The sequence below is a fragment of the Rhinolophus ferrumequinum genome, chromosome 9 (genome assembly GCF_004115265.2).
Source record: "Rhinolophus ferrumequinum isolate MPI-CBG mRhiFer1 chromosome 9, mRhiFer1_v1.p, whole genome shotgun sequence".
Lineage (NCBI taxonomy): Eukaryota > Metazoa > Chordata > Mammalia > Chiroptera > Rhinolophidae > Rhinolophus > Rhinolophus ferrumequinum.
Window position 1 is genome coordinate 38899103 of NC_046292.1, and position 20365 is coordinate 38919467.

The 20365-nt window shown below is 51.6% G+C and overlaps 1 protein-coding gene across 4 annotated transcripts in view; it reads right to left on the bottom strand.

Moving 5' to 3' along the window:
• The window catches only part of SSBP3 (single stranded DNA binding protein 3), a 155284-nt gene that overhangs the window by 28501 nt on the left and 106418 nt on the right, over positions 1 to 20365 (bottom strand). For all 4 annotated transcript variants that reach the window (XM_033113488.1, XM_033113490.1, XM_033113491.1 and 1 more), the window contains exon 5: positions 16460 to 16549. In XM_033113488.1, the coding sequence (XP_032969379.1) occupies positions 16460 to 16549 (90 nt within the window). The remainder of the gene's footprint in view (positions 1 to 16459; positions 16550 to 20365) is intronic.

Below are 20365 nucleotides of genomic sequence, written 5' to 3' on the forward strand. Positions count from 1 at the left end.
GTTTGTTGGGTAGTCCTGACAGATGCTGCCATCCTGTCTTCCAATGTCCTTCATTTACAGGGGAGAAAAGAGAAGTGATGTCCCAGGCCACAGAGAGCTAGGTGCTGGCTGAAGCATATCTCCTCACAGTTGTCTTCGTGACTTCACACTCCCATCCATTTTTGATCATGAAATAGGGTTTGGAAAGAAGTGGATTCAAATCCTGACTGCCACTAACTGCACTTCTGTTCTCTCATTAGTGAAATGGGGACAATTACAGTAGTAACAACGGAGCCACACGTCCCACGTAGTGCATTAGTTCCTGTAATCTTTGGCTCCTCACATTAAGGGCTCTCAATCGCTCCATTTTATAGCCAAGGAACTGAAGTTCAAAAAGGTGAAGCCACTCGCCCAGGATTGCATGGCTTGTAAGTGGTGGAGCCAGGCCTCCAAGACTGATTCTAGACCCCGGGAGGTCCTACCCGGTCCACCATTCTACAAGCCCACAAGCAGAGCACGAGGAGCAGAGAGGAACTGGGGTGCCCTGACTGGTCAGAACTCTTTCCGTTGTAACGCAGTCTCCCCGAGGTGACGGCAAGGAGACCTATGCGGGGGGAAGAATCCAATTCGGGAAATCTCTCTACTGAATCTGGGAAAAGGAAGCAGGAAACATGCCCACTTCCTGTCTGGGCCTTCGCTCTGCCCCAGACCCTGTTAATGGATTTGCCATTCTGTCTCAGACATTCCCAAGATTGCTGACCGGAGATACATAATTCCCACACTTCCTTCTCATTCTTTTTCCTGTAATTTCAGCACTGGGTAGTGTCACATGTAGCACTAGCCTCTGAGAGCCACTTTGGCGGGGCCCGGGGAGGCTCTGCGATGGGTGTGACTGAGGCAAACGCTGGGCCTTACACTAAATTTAGTGAAAGCCTCTGCCAGCACTGATGTGGCAGGGAACAACAGAGTATTCCCATGGCACAAAGAGCCCTCTGTGGAAAAGCATTTCAGAACCGTCAGCCAGACCCACCTATGCCTCCCGGGCAAGTCTCTGTATTTCACCTGAAGCCATCCTCGCGAGATGGGCTTGCAGCATGATGGGGAAGGCGTCGCGGGTCCACAGACCTGGCATCCAACCCCAGCTCCTCCAGAACACGCTGTGAGTCCAGTTTCCTCATAAGGAAAATGGAGGACTTTCTACAAATATTGCAGGAGGGTGGTACAGCTGACAGCGATAGGTACACAGAAGGTCCCCCGTCTTCCATGGCCCCTTGCCTCACGCTCCAGCAGCCATTCACTGCCCATTTACAGGGAAAGTAGGAACTGGACGTGCTCTTCAGCGTAAGTCTCCTCAGCTTGTTGAAAGTCCATACATCCTCCTTCATGAAGCCTGTCCTGCTCCCCATTCAGGTTGCTTTCCAAACATGGGGTATCCTTTTAGGACATTCTGCCTTATCTGTGGGTGCCTCATGGGCTCCTCAAGGGCAGTGAAGCTTGGCCAGCAGGTGGACTCCACAGCCAAGGTCAACATGCCCTAGGTGGGCACATCTAACAGCTTTGGGTTTGAGGAATCAGGAAAAAAAAAAAAGTTACTACCAACAGGATAAAAAAAAAAGTGTATTTTTTTTTTTGAAGGAGAAAAGGAATAAACGCTATGTGCTAACTTTCGTATTTGTAAAACTCACTGCTCCGTCACCAAATGCCACGCCACACTCCCCAAAGCTGCCTTCACCTGCCTAGAAATCATGGACTGAGAGAGAAACAGAAATGAGATCTAATTCCAGGCTTTTGGATGCAGAGGTGAGCCTGGGAGAGAGCATGAACGAGGACAGGCGGTGGCCAGCGGTGAGAACATTGGCCTCAAAATCTAAACCACAAAGGTGGGAGTCCTGCCTTGTATGAGGTGTGATCAAAAATTACAGCAAATGTTTAAATTTTAAAAATTTATTACAGTAAAAGGCATATTACCATTAATCCCCCTCAAAATACTCCCCCTCATTTCCAACATACTATCCCTTTGTTCTTGCCACTTTCTGAAAGCAGTTCTGGAAATCCTCTTTCGTGAGTGTCTTTAGTTGCACTGTTGTGGCTGCCTCGATGTCCTGAATTGATTCAAAACGTTTACCTTTCATGGTCATTTTGACTTTGGGGAAGAGCCAGAAGTCGAATGGTGCCAGATCCAGTGAATAAGGTGGATGAGGACTCACCGTAATGTTTTTATTTGACAGAAACTGCCGCACCAGAAACGATGTGTGATATGGAGACTTTCTATTGTGATCAAACAATACAGTGAATGCTGCTGCCGAGTGCCATCCAACGGAAAGGCAGGGGATCTTCAATATGGGAAGCGGCGCATCGAACCTTAGTAACAGTGTGTGACAAGTTTCAACTTGTTCGGTGCAGTCAGTCAGGTGTGAGCTACGGTTGAGAGAAGATGTGTTTTAAAGTGTGCTGTAAATCGTCCTCCATCATGACAATGCTCCATGTCACACATCGCTTCTGGTATATGGCAACTTCTGTCAAATAAAAACATGATGGTGTGTCCTCATCCACCTTATTCACCGGATCTGGCACCGTGAGACTTCTGGCTCTTCCCCAATGTCAAAATGATTCAGGACATCGAGGCAGCCACAACAGTGCAAGTAAAGACACTCACGAAAGAGGACTTCCAGAACTGCTTCAGAGAGTGGCAAGAACGATGGGATAAGTGTTTAAAGTGAGAGGGGTATTTTGAGGGGAATTACTGGTAATATGTCTTTTACTATAATACATTTTTTTAATTTAAACATTCACTGTATTGTTGGATCACAGCTTGTAAGCCTGGGCCTTGGGCTGCTCATCTATACGGTGGTCAAGGAGACCAGGTGATATTTTTCCCACAGGAAAGCTGTGAGAGGACATTGTGAACTGCCCAACGTTACCCAAACAGAATTCAGCCTCCTTGCCATCGAGGCCAAATTTGCTGTCTTGCTGAAAGCCTTTGGGGAAAGAGGACTTGGAAGTTTCATGGCGCTAGAAGACAAAACCACTCCGTATGTCCCTGGCTCTCCCCACTCCTGAGGACACTGGCCACTGGTCTGGCAAGGCTGAAGGGGTGGGTTTTATCAACTGGCAGCGGGAGATGGACGACTTGCATTACTGGTGGTCCCTATAATCTGCCTGTTGGGCGTGTCACTTAATTGAGTGAATATAAAATTACATTAATTATAGACATGGTAAAAAGGCATGCGACAAGACAATCCAATTTGCTCCTTGGACATGAATGCTGACGGAAAATGCTGTAAACCCATTCTGGGGAGAGGGCCAAGGTGTGCCTGCGTGCTGCTGACACCCCAAATCCGTCAACAGGGCCTGCCTCCACCCACAGCTTCCCTGGAGCGGGAAGCTGACCACCTGGTGGGATGAGGCAGGGAAAGCTTTAAACTCCCCCTCCCTTTAACATGCAATTCATGGGAGGAAAAGTTATTTCCTCATTTCCACCCATGGGAACGACTCAGCAGTGGCTTGGATAGTTGCCTTCCTATCCTGCTTCTATCTGTCCCCTCGGGGGACAAGGCTTCTTTGTGTGCCTGTATGTGGGGCGTATAGGCCGGAGTTGGAGCTGAGATTACCAACTCCAGGGCGGAGGGAGAGTGAGCCATCTTCATGCCCACCCAACGCAAGCCTGGCACACGACAGCAGGTCCCCAGGGGCTGGGCCGGGCCACACCCAACTGTGGAGCCACTGCCAAGGGCTTTGGCCCGCCCCCATAGAGCTCGCAGTCAGGGGGCTCTTGACTGCCTAGATGAGCCCACAACAATCGTGACCCTCCATGGGCACTAGACAAGCGGAATGGGCTTTGTTTGCCAGGGAGACATTTGACAAGTGGTCCATTTTCCTGGGACAGTGGGGAAGTCAGCAGTTAGAGGGAGCAGGACTATACACATCTCCCCCTTGGGGTCACTCTGTGAAACATCAGGAATCCTCACAGCCACTGAGGTTCACTCTGAGCAAAGATCAGCAAGACTCACTGATTTCCAACTGAGCAAAGGCCCCAGCGGACTCCTCTGCCTGCACCTCTCTGAGGACATGGGACAGTGCTGGGCAGCCAGTTAGGGCCCGAGGGCCACACACTTGTGAGTCTAGCTTCCCCGGGTGGGCCACCAAGACACCTGCAGGAGGCGCTCAGGGAGTGTTTTGCTCAAGAGTCATGAGGCATGCTAGCCCCACGGAGACAGAGACGCAGAATCAGCAGGCGATGGTTTTCCAAACAAAAGGAGGAAACATGGCAAATGAAAGTACAGGCGGCGTCCAAGACCTAACTTGGAGTTCTTCCACACACTGCTCCTTGCTTCTTGCCCCAGCCCTGTGCACAGAGGGGAAGACTGAGCCCTAGGACGTGGGCTTACCGTCCCAGGTCCAGGCTCGGTCCCCTGCAACACACACTGCATATGCAGAGTGGAGGCTAAGGGCAGCTATAGCACAAGGACCCCAAGAGCATGGCCACTATGTTGCGCTAGAGTGGGAGCTGGCAAACTATGGCTCAGGGCCACATCTGGCCTGCCATCTGTTTTTGTAAATAAAGTTTTATTGGAACACAACCACACTCATTCATGCACCGTCCACGGCTGGTTTCATGATATAATGGCAAATCTGAGTAATTGTGACAGAGACCAGATGCCCACAAAGCCTAAAATATTTACTGTTTGGCCCTTCATTAAAAAAGGTTGCCGACCCTTGAACTAGGTAATGGTTTTCAAGACTGAAGAGGGAAAACATTAAAGTCTTTTTAAGTTCTCAAGGAAAAACAAAACTAGATCTATTTTCTGATTTTTAACCTCACATCTCTCTCATAATATAAATGAGGCAAAAATTAATCCTATTTTATAAACGAAAAGACTGAAGTCCAGTGACATTATATTATTTATCAAAGCCAAGATTTATCCCATTGAGGAAAACAGAATGAGAGCCGACCAGGGGTCAGCAAACTGGAGTTCTGGTTCTCCTACCATGTCATGTGACCAATCTCTGAGCCTGGTTTTCTTGGCCATCGGTCTTGGGAAAAAATGATGCTTCATCATTAGAACACAAAAACCAGCACTGACGTCCAGCCGACCAGTCCCAGAACGTCTCCTTGCTGACCATCTCCCCAATTTCATTCTTTCCGCAGTGTTGGGGAACAAGCTCTTCCCTCGCTCGCCAGCATAAAACATTCCGGGGGCTTAATTCTAGTCCTGAGATCTCATGGCTGGTTCATACTGTTTGACCCTCTCCTACGCTGTGATTTCACAGAGGAATTCTCCAGGGCCATCTCAGCAAAGGGGTCCATGTGCACTATGTGCTGGAGACACACAAATAAGCAGTACTCTGGCCCTCCCCTAAAGGGTCCCAGGCTAGTTGGAGAGACCAGGGAATTATTACCACAGCAGCCTTCCAACAGGGGCAGGTGTCAGGTGCTCTAGGGAGCGAGGGGGCAGTGATTTACAGAACAACCACATTTGGGCAGGATGAAGCGGCGTCCTCTTGGTAGAGAAGAAATGGAAGGGACTTCTGGGTTGAGAGATTGGCATCTCTATGGCAGAGGTAGGAGTGGGCATGGTGCTGGAGGGCCTCACACACACGATGGTGACCCCGGGGCTGGGACCTCCAGGCCACAGAGCAAAGACATTCAGCTTCGGGAGCTTGTACAATGAATGGCGAGCAGATCTAGACTGTCTTGGGAATCACATATCCATTCTGTTCCTTTCCAAAGATCTTTCCTTGCCCTCTCTCAAGTTAGAAACCAAGACTTACGGTCACTGGAAAACACTAAGTTCACAGCCGTCTGGCGTGTTAATTCCTCTCTCTTGCTGAAAACATACGGAGTGAGGAAACCTGTTAGATTCTTGTCTGTGTGTAGCTTCGTTCCATCCAACCTGCTCCCCGACTGCACCTCCAAACAGCCAGCCATCTTTAATGTTAGCAAAGGAGCTGGGAATCAAAGGACCAGGTAAGGGGTTCCAATACCCAGTTCTAGCCACATGGGTTTCTGGCCAGGATTCAAATAGCGTACCTCTTCCTCGCCCTCTGCTCATTGCAGCAGAGACCTGCTGTGCAGGTAATTGAGGAGGTAGAGATGGATCCAGGGTCCAGAACCATGCCACCCCCTCGGAACACATGGAAGACTCCTACCTTGCCAAGAGAACCAAATCCTCTTCCCCCAGAAAAGACCGCCTTTTGCTCTGAAAATGGGTAGTCCCGCTCCTGCCCGCCAGCCCCCGCAGCACCTCTCGCCAGCGCTCAGCCTCTACTGTCAATCACGACAGCACAGTGAAGGTGAGGCATATACTAAAAAGGCAATGCCTCATCCACCCAGAGAATTCCTGCTCTACTTTACGCTCTCCAGACACGGGCACACACAGCCTTCCTGCCTGTCCCTTCGTGCTCCGACAGACAATTCCAAAAAGTAAAGATTCATCATATCCAGTTAGGAGGCAGGGATGCAGGGCTCTGGCAGCCACAAAGGCAGAATGCTGGAATTCAACCCTGATCGTCTCCTGAGAAGAGAGCTGTGGAGGGAACAGGGAAGTTGGCCAAGATTTTCCCCTTTAGTTTTGTGGCTCCGGGTAACTGGGTGGATTCTCATGTGTCTTCCTCCCTGAGAAGCTCAGGGAATGGCCCAAGATCTCGTTTTCCTTTCTCAGCTAAAGAGAAGCAACAGGATGGGGCGAGGAAAAGAACCAGGACTCTGGACAGAAACCAGTTTCAGAAGCCTGCCCATGGTCACCTGGACAGTAGGCCATGAAACCTGGCCCTCTGCCGAAGAAACACAAGGGACTCCCACCCCGTGCAGAGGGTGCTGTTGGAAGAGCCCCAGATGCATGGGCCAGGAGCACAGCCTGTCGTCCCCTCTGAACCGCCCTTACCTCAGCTGTAAAGTGGGCCGCCCTGACTCCTCACACAGAGCTGCAGGACTGAGACACTGAGAGCACTGGCCCTCACCAAACGCAGGCTGCTGACACATCAAGCTGTGCCTCGGGGTCTTCCCTGCCTCATGCAATCCTTCAGAACCACCTCTTTCTTTGACTAAACCTTCCTACTACCCAATTCCCAGAGAGCTGTCCCCTTGTCTACCAACACGTAACACGTCCCAACCTGAGCCAGTCTTAGCTGGAATCATGGCCCTTACTGAGAAACCCTCGTGGTCCCACAAGGGTTGCCTGGCCCTCCAAGTGGCCCCTTATTTCTTCTACCCTCAATGCTCCTGGTACCCCAGAGGCCAGGGGACAGGCTTCTTCTGCTTACCACTGCACCTCCTGTGTCTACTTCTTCCAACGCGGTTGACTTTTACAGAAGGAAAAACCGAGGCCTGGACAGGTAAAACCACGGCCTCAGCACAGACTGCAAGCCTCCAAACTCTTAGCCCTCGTCCACAACTCCAGAGTACGTTTCTTGGGATCAGGGACTATAATTAACCTGAGAAGAGGCATTCAATCATATCCACACTTTGGGCATATCTTTTGTGACCTTGGGGCAAGACTTTGTCAAGGTCTTCTTGAATAAAACTGACCTGAGATTGAAGAGCCTTCGAGAAGGGGAGGGAGAATTCTGCAGCCGACAGAAGAGGCCATGCAAACATGCTGGAGGGGCAGAGGAGCTTGTCAGGGAAAGGTCGAGGGGAGTTAATTTAGGCAGAAACAGGACACACACCCAGAACCCACACTGTGGGACCCCTGCTGAATCCCCAACTCTTAGAACAGCACCTCACAGTTAGCACTCAGTGACAGGCAAGAATGCCCCGACCCCCAGTGAAGCACCCTGGCCCCGGGCCCAGCCCAGACTCCCCGAATGGCAGTTTCCCTTCAGGGTGGTGTGACCTTATTCAGGGGGTCTATGCTGATCCACATAATGCAAGGCGTGTTATTACAGGATTCCTTTGGAATTTTCTTCCTCAAACCTCTTCTGCTACAAGGTCTGAGGAATTTGACCTTTTTTTTTAAAAGGAGAAAAACCTCAGCATGATTTGCAGAGAATAAAGGTAGAGGCAGAAGCAGAGGAGGGTCTACCCCCTTAGTCAACTATGAAGAGACAAAACAAAAACACAGGGTGCTCCCTACACCCCGCCCCGATAAAAGGCAGGAGAATCTGTGGGGGATCAGGCGTGGCCACAGTGCAGGGAATGCTGACAACCCACAGCAGAGCAGCTCTCAGGCACGGGGGACAAATTCAATTCTAAGAGAAACCAAAATGAAAACCCAGGTCTAAAGGAGAAAAGGATAAACTGGCCCAAGCTCTTAATAAACGAGAGGTGAAGGCAGCTGCTGACACCTATCTTTGAGTATCGGATCCATAAAAGTCAGAGATCCGGAGACAGCTTACAGCTCAGGAGAAGATGCACAGAGACAGGGGCCGGCTGCTGGGGTCTCCGGGGCGCAAGGAGCAGCAGCAAGAACATAGCCCAGGCCTCCAAGGTCCAAGGGTCTTTGCAAAGATGCTCCCTTCATCTCACCCAAAAGAGAGAAGAAACGGGGGAGGGGAGTTCTTGCAGAGAGGGGCAGACAGAGGCAGGTGGCCAGGAGCTGGCTGCAGCTCCCGCTGGGATCCTTGGCGTGGGGCTGGCTCTGCGTTAGGGGGCAGCCGAGGCCCGTGGAGCCGCTGGGTGCTTTGTTACCGAGCAAATCTCCCAGGCACTGACTGCTGATGCATAGCTAACAGGGCGGCAGACATTGATTTATGTTCAACTTTCCATTTCATCAGTGAGAGTTACGACGCGACATGTGGAGTTCACGTTTTTTTAGGAGGTGGGGAGAGGTGGCTCGAGTGTACAGACACAAACATGCCTATACGCGTGCACACAGGCACACACGCCAGTCAAGGCCGCAACTTTTTTTTTTCCTTTTTAGGAGGGAGGGTGAGGGGGCCGAGGAAGCCTGGCACGTCAGGAGTAACCTTTTGTCCACTGTTGCTAGGAGCCCAGTGCCGGTCATCTGGACGCTTGGGCAGACATTAGGCACCAAGCTGGCTGCCGGGCGGGGCAGGAGCACAGCTTGACCTTTGTGGAGGTGGTGTTGGCAAGAAAAAAAGGATTTTTTTCCCAGTCTCCTGTCCTGGCCTTTCCACATCAGCCAGGCAATTGTTGGGGGAGACCCAGCAGTGGCGGGAGGACAAGACCAGCCAAGACCACAGTGCTTCAGCGTGGCCAGGGGCTTATAAAGCCCTTTGGAGCACCCCTCCCTGGACAGATGAGTAAACTAAGGCCCACAACGGGAGGATGGCTCCCTAAGGACACACAGCAGTTTGGCAGCAGGGCTTGACTCACACCACGGCGCCTAACTCCCAGGGCAAGGGTCTTCAGGCTTAAAGCCAACAGCTGGCTTCGTCACAGTAACCAGAGGGGGCTGCCACCACCATGGAGCCCAGTCAGCTTGGAACAGGTGGGGGCTGGGGCTGAACAGCAGTTGGGGTGCCCCTGCCTCTCTAATCCTTCTCAGCAGGGCTGACCCTGCCTTCTGTCAGTCTGGAGGCAGACAGCAGGGCAAGGGTGGTGAAGGGGGGTGCTTCAGTCCCCAATCACCCCTGACACAGCACCTCTGTCTCTCTATCCCTCACACATACAGACCAGACGCCCTCTGCCCTTAGGGAAGCAGACAGGGCAAGGGGCTGGAGTCAGAGAATGGGGCCCAGAAAGGGAGGGGACTTGCTCCCCAACACACAGGGGGTTCCCCAAGAAGCTCTGGATCCCACAGTGCTGTCCAGGCCTATCTTTCCTGAGTAACTCCTGCCAATTTGAACATTGCTTTCCTGACCCACACGACGAGAATGCTATTAGTTCTCAGGCCCGTCTTACAGGGTCAAATGAAATCACAGAAGGGGGATGCCTTTTCTAATTTCCACCAGCAACTCTAAGAGGGGGTCAAGACAGTTCCACTTTAGGGCCTGAGAGCACTGGCTGGGGCTGCAGGAGAGCTAGGCTGGGCGGCCACAGGACCACACAGGGCCCGACATGCAGCCTCCACAGCGTCTCACCACCACAGCCCCTACCTGGCAATGGTCCAATGCCAGCCAGAACCCGAGGTCTCCTCCTGGCTCTGCTTCCTACCCAGCTCCAGCATCCAGTGAGGGGCCACCAGGCTCAGGCAGGGAAGCACCGGCCATTGCACCCAGTCACCACCCCAGCTCAGGCCCTGGCCACCTCCCAAAGGGACCACAGCCCAGATTCCAAACCTTCCATTGGCCAGCCTGCGCGGGCCCTTCCCTGGGACCGTCACTCCCCTGCTTAATAACCTTCCACAGCTCCCCTTTGTCGTGTGTCTAATTCATGGCTCACCTGGATCTGCCCCATCCCGCCCCCACCCCACCCCCCAACACCTCGGCCCAGCTATCCAGCCTCCTGCCATCCTAAACTTGTCCTTTCACATCCCTGTCCTGGCACCCTGCTCCCCCTCCCCCCACGGGCAAATGCCTCCTGCCCAGGCCTCAGCTCAAATGTCAGCCCCTGGGGGCAGCTTTCCCAGACAGCCCCCAGGCCAGGCTGGCTGCTCCTTCTGCCTGCCTCATGGCACTCACCCCTCCAGGTAATCACTCCCTGAGGTCCGTGGCTGCCTCCTTAGTCCGTAGTGCTCACTAGGGCTGGGAGACTGGGAGGTCACTGTGCCCTTAAAAGACCACGCTCGGCCCATGGGCTAAGGGATAATCAACCAGCCTGGCCAGGTCTCACATGGTTTAGGTTCCAGCCTCAGACTCACCATCTGTCAGATGGGGATCCGGGTCCCCAGTCATCAAATCCCTCCAGTTGCAGGCTTTGAAAACCACAAAAACAAGGTGGTTTAATTCTTCCCAAGCCTCCCGAGTCCCAGACGTGCCCTGGTCAGCACAGAGGAGTCTTTCCTGTTGCAATGGCTTTCTGGCAGGAGGAATGTCAGCTCACTCAGAGGCTGCTGTGCGCTTCCCGCCGGAGAGAGAGGCAGGAAACGGACAGTATTCGGCCCAGCTCTTGGGAACTGCCCAAGCGCTGCCCCTGGCATGTTCTCATTTACTGGGCTTTGACCCTCCCTGGAAACGCAGCACCCCACCCCAAGGTTCTCTGGGGGCATCTAGTCTCTGCTTGGTTACCACCAGTGCCAAGGAGCTCACTACTTCATTGTTCAACTGATGGGTGTTGAGTCTTCTCTACAAAGACTAAAACTGACCTCCCTCTTCTTTTCTCTCAAGGATCTGAGATCTAAGGGCTAAAGCCTCATAGAGGCAGGGCGCAGTATCTTCTACATGGCAGAACTTAGGTATTTCCAGTCAGTCATCAGAGCCCTCCTGAGGCTGCTTCTCTCCCAAAGAAAATCCAGCTACTTCTGCGGGAGGTGAGGAGACACGCGTTCCCTATAATCTCAACAGGAGATGTCCTAGGTCGTGTGTGTGTCTCTCTCCCTTCCATTTTCTGCATCATTTCTCTAGTTCCTGGGCTAGACTTGTGTCACTTGCTCTTTCTCCTCGCCCCCTATAACTGACCAGGAGGGTTTTCTGGGGGCAGACTTCGATCTCTTTCCATGGTGGATGGGCTTAGCTGGCCGGAATGAGGACTCACTGGAATAGGGGACATGTCAACCCCTATGCACCCCATCACAGCAGAGAGTATCTGGGGATATTCAGAGAAGAATGGGCTGAGGTTTGGGCAAAGAGAGCTGGACCCCCGTCCCCAGGGCTGTTTTTCCAGAGCAGGCACAGTCTTTAGCCCTGTGATCTCTGCTGAGTCTCTGCAACGCCAGCGTCCATCATCAATGTGTTCTGCACCCAAGCCCTTGCCTCCATGGAGCCGATGGAGCTGCTGCAGAGTAACTGTTCTGGAACGCAGACCTGGCAAGGCATTATCCAAGCCAGGTACTCGAGTGGCTTCCCACTGTCCCCTGAATAGAACCTGCACTCTCCAACAAGGTTCATCAACAACTGATTGCAACCTCTCCCCAGCTTTGTCTCCCACCTCATTCTAAATGCCACCCCAGCCAGGGCTGTGCTGCCCCCAGGAAGCCCTTCTTAATCTCCCATCTGGGCAGGCAGGCCTCTCACTTCCTGCTACAGGACATGAGATTATTTACCAGTCTCTCTGGTAGGCCAGGTGCTCATGTGGGTTAATTCAGTTCTGGCCCAGAGCCAAGCCCTGTGCCTTCACATCAGAGGTGGCCAATGACTGTCACGAACCACAGTCGCACCTGCCTCTGGGCCTCTAGTCGTATCTATAAATGGGAAGCGCGGACTAGATCTGGGAGGGCACATACACAGGACACGTACTACCACTGACATGCCCATGTTCATGATAAACCTGGCCAGTCAGTAACTGTTAAGCCCGGACACAGCTTCAGAATCATTCTTAACAGTGTTCTAAGCAGCCACCACTAAGCAATTGCAGGTATTTGAATGGAAACACTGGCTACTTTTGAGAGAAGATGGCTAGGGATTCTCCTTCTCCCTTCATTATTTCCTTCCTTTTCTCTTGTTCTCTAGTCTCTTCTTCCTGTAGATAATCAGACCTGTGTCTCCACTTGGGCTTTCTGACTGCTGTGGACGAACACTAGGATCAGGAACCAGGAAGCCTGAGTTCAGACGCCCATGATAGCCCTGGCTCCACAATGGTGGGCCCATCACCTGTCTGAGTCTCCCTTTCCCAATCAGCCAGGCCTCCTCTGCAGAAACACTGTGATCAAAACGAAAGTAAGTTGCATGTCTAAAAACACTACATAACTGAAAACAATTATTGGAATTTAAAACAAAAACAAGAACAAAAACAGCCTGTACCCAATGCTCCCTTCTCCGTGACCCCTGCCCTCCTGAAATTCCCCAGTTCTGGACCTAGAAATCCTCATTGGACCGTGCTTCCCTTAGAACCACCTTAGGGCCAAGGAGCTGGGGACCCACCCAGACCAGTGGACTTGGCCAAAACCAAGCCGAGTTTGCCAGATGTGCAGCCCAACTTACTTAAGCTGCGTGAAAAAAAAATGCCACTGCTTGATTATGTAAAATCCATCTGGATCCAAAGCAGAAAATCCAAGTTGGAAGGGCCTTCAGAGGCCATCTGGTCCACCAGGCTTCATCTACTGGTAAGGAAAGGGGGCCCAGAGGTGGGGCACAACTTGCCAAGGTCACTCAGCAAGTGAGTGAGCAGGTGGGGGACTAGAACAAGCGTCCTCAGGCTTTAATTCTCTGTCTCTGTTTCCTTCCCACTCCAGAACCCCATCCCAGACCCTCCAAGCCTGGTCAGAATTGCCAGATCTACACCTTTGGGGTTGGCTAGGCCCCACTCCTGGTAACGTGAGCAAGACAAGTAAACTCAGTTCAAACATTTCCCGGGGCCCTAGTATAAGCCAGGTGCTGGGGATGCCAAACTTAAGGCAGTCTTTTCACAACGAACACACAGAATTAGAAAGCACTTGCTACATTCTACCGTGACCCCACAATATTCTCCAATAGTGAGAATGATCAGGTCGGGTCCCAAACCACCCCACCAGCCCTCAACCTGCTGCTACCGGACAAATACATCCCATGTCACAGAACCAGACAGGCACTGTCCAACTCGGAAACCCGAACACCGAGTGAGAAAGAGCAGACAGAACCTAACGCATGGATGGCCAGACCTTCTGACCCCAGGAGCAGCCTCACAGCCAGGCTGTCAGAGGCCTGAGGAAGGGAGTCCCCTGTGTTGCTTCCTGAGGGGCCAGGAGGGGGGGTAGAGTGCTGTTCCCTCCCACCCACCCTGAAGGCCCCGCTGGATTCTAACTTTAGCACCAACTGGGGGTGGAGTCCTGATCTGAAAACCGGGCTGGCCACTTTGGGACAGGGTCTGGCCAAAGCTGGATCAGCCACCCCAGACGGCTCCTCAGTGCAAAGATCCCCCTGTGGCAGAGCTGCCTGCCCAGGCCGCGGCCAAGCAGGGGGAAAGTGCAATTGTTGGCAGCAGATAAAACCCTCGATACCATCTCTACTTCCCTTCTAATATCAGAGTGACCGCCTACAAGATGAGCGAGGGGCAGGGCCGGCAATCAATAGCAAGTATTCCTGTTGTGAGCTGGCCTGTTCCGGAAATGGGCAGCCACTACCTCCTGCCAGAGAGATAGCCTTTCCCCTTCGCAGCGATCCAGCCCGAGCGGTTGAGCATCACGGCCAGGAAGGACCCCATCCGCCTTCATCTGACTAATGGGGAAGTGATGCTCCAGGGAGGGGAGGGGGGGATTTCAGCCCAAGTCTCCCAGGAAGCAGAGAGGCCAGGGCACACAGCTCTCTGCTCAATGACCCAGCCAGCTTTTGATGGTTCACCCTGACAGGGGATCAGAAAAGACTTCAAGTCAAAAGGGTCCAAAAGTCACCTCTGTGTGATGGTGACTGGTGGCGGCTAAATAAGGACAGGAATCGGTCTGAGCTTTCTGACCACACACCCCTGAACGTCACAGGGGAGGGCCCAAGAAGTATGTCTGGAATTAGGCCTTAACCATGGACAATTATACCAAAGCAGGAAGTTGGGAACTGCCCACATATCAGGCAGACCTCGCCTTGCCCCAGACTCAGGCCAAAATAGAAGTTAATGGCCTATTTAAGAAAACACAGCTGGCTATTGTCCACGTCTTCCCAGCACAGTGGCTTGCACTGGGCACCAGACAGCAGCAAGCGGCCTCAATGGAGACGCACACAGGTAGAGCGTGGTACCTCGATGCGCTCTGTGTGCCAGGCAGGAAAGCCCCAGCTCTGTATCGAGGGCATCCACGGCACCATCGGTGAGGACACCGGAGCCTGGGAAAGAAGTCCCAACCAGGTAGAACACCTGTGGGAAAGACCACCCGCTGGGTTACACAACGCCCATCTGCAGTGGCCAGATGGCAGCTGCCTCTTGGCCTGGATGACCCTCTCAGACAGTAGCCCCTTGGGTTTCAAGGGCAGAAGTCCACCTGGATTCTCCTTCTTGGGTCCATGGGTTTCCAAGGGTTTGAACATCTTACTCTCTCTTTGAAGTCTGGCAGCTCGTCCCGATGCCCGTGGCCTAACCCCAAGCTGAGCCCTGGGCAATGCCTGGGCTGTTCCAACCTGGAGCCTACACACCAATTTCTGAGGCTGCACCCATTTCCACCCCTGGGACAAGGCCCCAGTTTGGGCAGCATGCTAGGAACACATACAGATACGTGTGTGGCCACCCAATGCCTTGAACCGCCATTCCCATGTCCCTCTCACTCCCCTCACCGCCATCTTGGTGGGCCACCCACTGTTTCCGTTTTTAGGGAACACCCGTATGTCACTGATTCCCTTCCTGGCTGGTGAACAGGATAGGATGTCCTAACCCTCCTCTCCTGGAAGTTAACATCTACCGAAATGTGAAATCTTACAAAGTAGAAGTGTCTTCTAGGTCATCCCCCACCCTTAACATCTCTAAGAGATGTTTGTCCCGTTTTTGCTCAGACAGCTCCAGTGCCAGGGAGCCCCCTGCCTCCTGCAGCCCGTGACCCACTGCTGCACGCACATGATGTAAAATTCTCGTTCTACCAAGCTCAAGTCCCCTTGGACTCTGCCTCACTGGTCCCAGTTTAGAATTCTTGGGCTTCACAGAGAAATCTCTGCCTTCTTTTTCATACAACGGCTCCTTCCATAGTCTTATCTGTAAGTGCTAACCTTTCAAAAGGTATGGGCAACTCAGATTCTCCAACCCAGCCACAGACAGATCTGAAAGAATGGCATGTTACACTCAAGGGCTTCATCATAAAAGTTCCTTCCCGCGCTGCGTGCTGACAGCTCTCTAAGCCGGCACTTCCCAGTCTCAATCTGGTCGGAATGAGCGCCCTGGGAGGGAACGGCAGAGGTGGAGGAGGCGGCACTGAGAGGGCAGAAGTCGCACCCAACACAGACAACACAGCAAGTGCCCCACAACCCAACAAGGTGTCTTTTGAAAAAGGCCAGGCTCTTGGCCCACGTGGGATCTGTTCCTGCGTTTGGCGGAGCCGAGTGCGGCTACAGATGCTCGTGGGACGCCGTCTGTGATCACACTCGGAAAAAATCGAGTGGTTAACCAAAGGGAAAGGATGCTGGGACCTGCCAGGATGGTGGGATTTTTGTTTTTTTAAGATTACGCCTAAGGTTTGTAGTTTGGACAGGCAAAGTAAACAATGACAACAACAGCAGCAACACAACAGAAACAAAGAACAGTCTACTTGTTTAAAAAAAAAAAGCCTTTGTTAAAAGACAGCTCCACACAGACTTAGAAGCAGCCTCCCTGACCAGGGGCAGCTATGAAGTGAAGTGGGTGTGAAGACAACAAACTCCAGTCCATGCAGGAGGTGTCTGCTCTCCATCTCTTTTCTCCCCTCCGTGATTTTCGGAAGGGGTGGAGAAAAGGATGGGGAAGGGAAGGGCTTGAACCAACACAAAGCAACAGTATTTAGACCATGGCAAACTGAGCTACTACTGACTTCTCTCTTTCTCTCTCCCTCCCTCCCGCCTGCCCGAGCTTGGCCTGGAGTGAAAGGAGCATAGGACCCACTGGGGGCCCAGCACGTACCTGAAAGAAACCCGGCGGGATGGGGCCTCCGGGCATCCCATCGTTGGGGGGAATGTTGCCAAGCACGGGGCTCGGGGCGGCTGCTGCACTCTGTGGAGACAGGAAGGAGGAGAGTTAAGAGGCCGCACCCACAAAGCCCCGGCCCCCACCTCTCATCCACCCACATCCTCCGCAGACCCTCCTCAAATACCACCTTCTCAGGTGTCACTTCCTGGGCAAGTGATGAGCTCTGAGGCTCCATTTCCTCATCTCTAAAATGGAAGAACAACGTCCACTACTCAGCACACACACTGCAGAGCAGCAGTAGGTGGCCCACACGCGGTAGCTGTTCTTAATGTAAGGAGGCTCTGTCTTACGCACTCAGCGGCTTTAGGAAGCTCCTTCAGGGCAGGCGAGGTGCTTCATAAATATCTGTGCCCTCTCCAAGAGGGTGGCATGTTGTACAGAGCATAAGACCCACAAATACCCACGACTTAAGAAATAATCAGCCCCCGTGGGAAACATCCCTGGAGAGGGAGAGGGACGGCAGGTGTGTTTTTGGCCCCCTCAGCGTCCTGGGTGCCGTAGGACATGAGGTGGGCTGTACAACGTGGGGGACTGTCGTTACCTTTCCTTTTAAACACTGCTATTCTGGCATTTTCCTGGTACATCTGCCTCAACAAATGCCTCCCAGGGGTGAACAGACGTTGCTCGCCCCAGCCTGGCCTCCTTCCAGACAATCTGTGTCCCACCTGTTCGTGTGGTTGGCGTGTCTGTGCCTGGCCCCGTGCTCGCACTGGCAGGGGGACGCTGATCAGGAAGGCACAGGCCTGACCACCCAACCTGGGCCCATGCCCAGCTCTTCCCCACCAATTCTAAAGTTCCCAGGGGCTCCTCTTCCAGGAAGCCCACCTCCAGCCTCAGTGGTTCCTAAAACCCACCAGGACTGAGAATTTGAAACGGAATCACCAATCATCTCCCAGAGATCTGACTGGTTCTAGGAGACAAGTGTGAGCCCCTCGGGGTCAGAAACACCTCTTTTTTTCTTATGAATGGAGCCTGCCATCACCACCGTGAAGAGGTCGCGCCTCCTTCCCTTTCCTCAGTTAGGAAATAGGACCCAGAACTCCTGACTTCCAACTCTGAAGGAAGGAAATGAGGCAATGTATGAGTCCCACGAACACACTGCATGCATCAAGATGAGCAGATCACCTTGGGAACAATACATCTGGGTTCACGCGCTGGTGCCTGTACTCGCAAGGGATGACAGTGAGCAAGCCAGTGGGCCTTTTTCCATTCGTTTCCTATCAAAAGTGGGGATGGCTGTTGTCCCGCCTGCTCATCAGGGTTGTGGAGGATTAAGTGAAGGGATGAGCTGTGTTTTATAAACCGAGGCAGCTCGGTAATCTGGGAGCAAGAAAGGCTTAATGCAGGCACGCAGTGGGTGTTTCAACCGACCCCAGGTAAAGAGAATGGGGTGCATGCAGTCAGTCTGGCTGCTCTGGCCCAACATTTCACAATGATTCTGCCTACAGAAAAGCAATGCTGTCTGTCACTAAAGAGATTCTGCCAACCATCCTGTAATGTTACAAGCACCCCAAAATATCATAGATGCGGTCTTCCAACCTCCCCAGGTTTGAGGTCATAGAGCCACTCAGAAGGAGGAGAAGCCACCCGCCCCAGTGTTATCTGGGATGAGGGCCGCCTGGGGGAATACGCCAGGTTATCCATTAGCTGCACTGTTTGTATGTGGTTAGCGGTTCTGTGAAAATGCAGCTTTTCCTGATTTACAGCCAACAATTACTCCTCAGCAGTAGTAGCAGAAAAGTTAAAAAAAAAAAAAATGGGGTGAGGTAAACATCCACCTATATTTTCTTCAAGTTTTTTCAGAGATCAGTTTTACATTTAACTCTTTAATCCTTCAGGAATTCATTTTTGTAAAGAATATGGATTTTACTCCTCAAACAGTCAATAGCCTCAGCACGATTTCCCCCCAACTCATTTGAAATCAGAGACCAAATTCTTACAAAGGGTTGGGGTCTGTTTCTGAGTTTTTTAATTCTGTCCTCACACTCCATTCTAAAGATCAGAGTTTTATCATGTGTTTTTATTATCTTCAATTCTTCAATGGTAAAATTTTCTTGCTTATTTTTATCTCTCATCCTTCCTAATTTCCGATCACTTATAAAAGTTACCTCCCTACCAAAAGAAAAAACTTCTTGTGTGTGTGTGTGTGTAGAAATTTGGAGGAGAACTAACATCTTTCCAAAACAGAGGTGCCCTCCCAGGACAAGGTCTTTCTCCCATCAGTCACGTCTTCATTCAAGTCCATGAGTGAAGCAGGGTGGGTGGACCAAAAAGAACGATTAGAAGGCAGGTGGGAGTAGGCAATAAATTTGGGGAACCAAAACCCTCTCTCGCCCCGACTAAATGTCTGATTCAACAAATGTGGCAGTGACTTGTTCTTAGGATAAAGATGAGAAAGATGGAGCTCCTCCTATGATGTGAGACGACCTAATGGAGGCCCAGCCCTGGGTGGTGTGGACGGCAGGAGCCATCCAGCTCAGAAATGGGGTGGGTGTTTTCACACCATGCTTCTCAGAACCCCCAGATGGCCTTCTGAGATAGATACAAGCACCCTCACTTTACAGATGAGGAAACAAACATCTGTTTGGACAGCAGGCTCAAGTACAAGGCTCCACCCGTATGCATGTCTCCCCCTGCTTGGCTGCGGCCTGGGCGGGCAGCTCTGCAACAAGGGGAGCTTTGCACTGAGGAGCCAGCTGGGGTGGCTGATCCAGCTTTGGCCAGACCCTGTCCCCAAGTGGCCAGCCCGGTTTTCAGGACAGGATTCCACCCTCAGTTGGTGCCAAAGTTAGAAGCCAGCGGGGCCTTCAGGGTGGGTGGGAGGGAGCAGAATCTAGACCTACACTTCCTCAGCTAACAGCCCAGAAACAATGCTTTGTTTTTAAAGAAAGATCTGAAAGCTTCACCAATTCAATTCTTTAAATTAGCATTTATCCCTGAGCATAAATCCACTTCCTTATTAAAGAACACAGCAAAGTCAAAAAAAAAAAAAAATCGGTCACTGTATTTTGTTACATAATGTCACAAGCACCTACCCCTCCCCCTATTAAATGGTCAAAGAAAACATGATTTTTAAAATGAGCCTAATATTCAATAGAGGTATCATTATTTAACCAATTTAATTAACAGGCATTACATCAGTGTTTGCTAACTTGCTAGTTATAAAAGGATAGCTCTTTGGTATCTGACTTATCTTTTGGATCACTACCTTTTGAAATGGTTTACACTGGCCCTTTGTAGATTTACTTTTATGGTAAAACATTCACGCCCTTTTCTATTTGGGTATGTGACTTTTTCCCTCTTGTACATTATGCTCTTTATACATTATGGATATAACATAAGGATATATTACAATTTAAAAAAAATCTTTTAAATGAAAACTTGAACCTGGGAGCATGACTTGTCCCCTCACGCCAAGATCTTATTTTCTACGAAATCAAGAATGAATCAATAGTTCTAGGAACTGGGGTGTGTGTGTGTGGGGGGGGGGGGGTAAGGGGTCTCCATGGTCCTTTGACATCAGGGCTGGGGTAATCACGGTTCTAGTACACAAATACTGTAATTCTCTGACAGCTGGCTGGAGGACTTCTGCTACCCTTCCATGAAAGGAAGGCCACGTTGGCAGTGACAGAGGTGGCCGTAGTTCTGCAGTGCTTAAAAATCTGTGTCTTGGGGGTGACCCTTTGGCTCAGTTGGTTAGAGCGCAGTGCTCCTAACACCAAGGTTGCCAGTTTGATTCCCACATGGGCCAGTGAGCTGCGCCCTCCACAACTAGACTGAAAACAACGGCTTGACTTGGAGCTGATGGGTCCTGGAAAAACACACTGCTCCCCAATATTC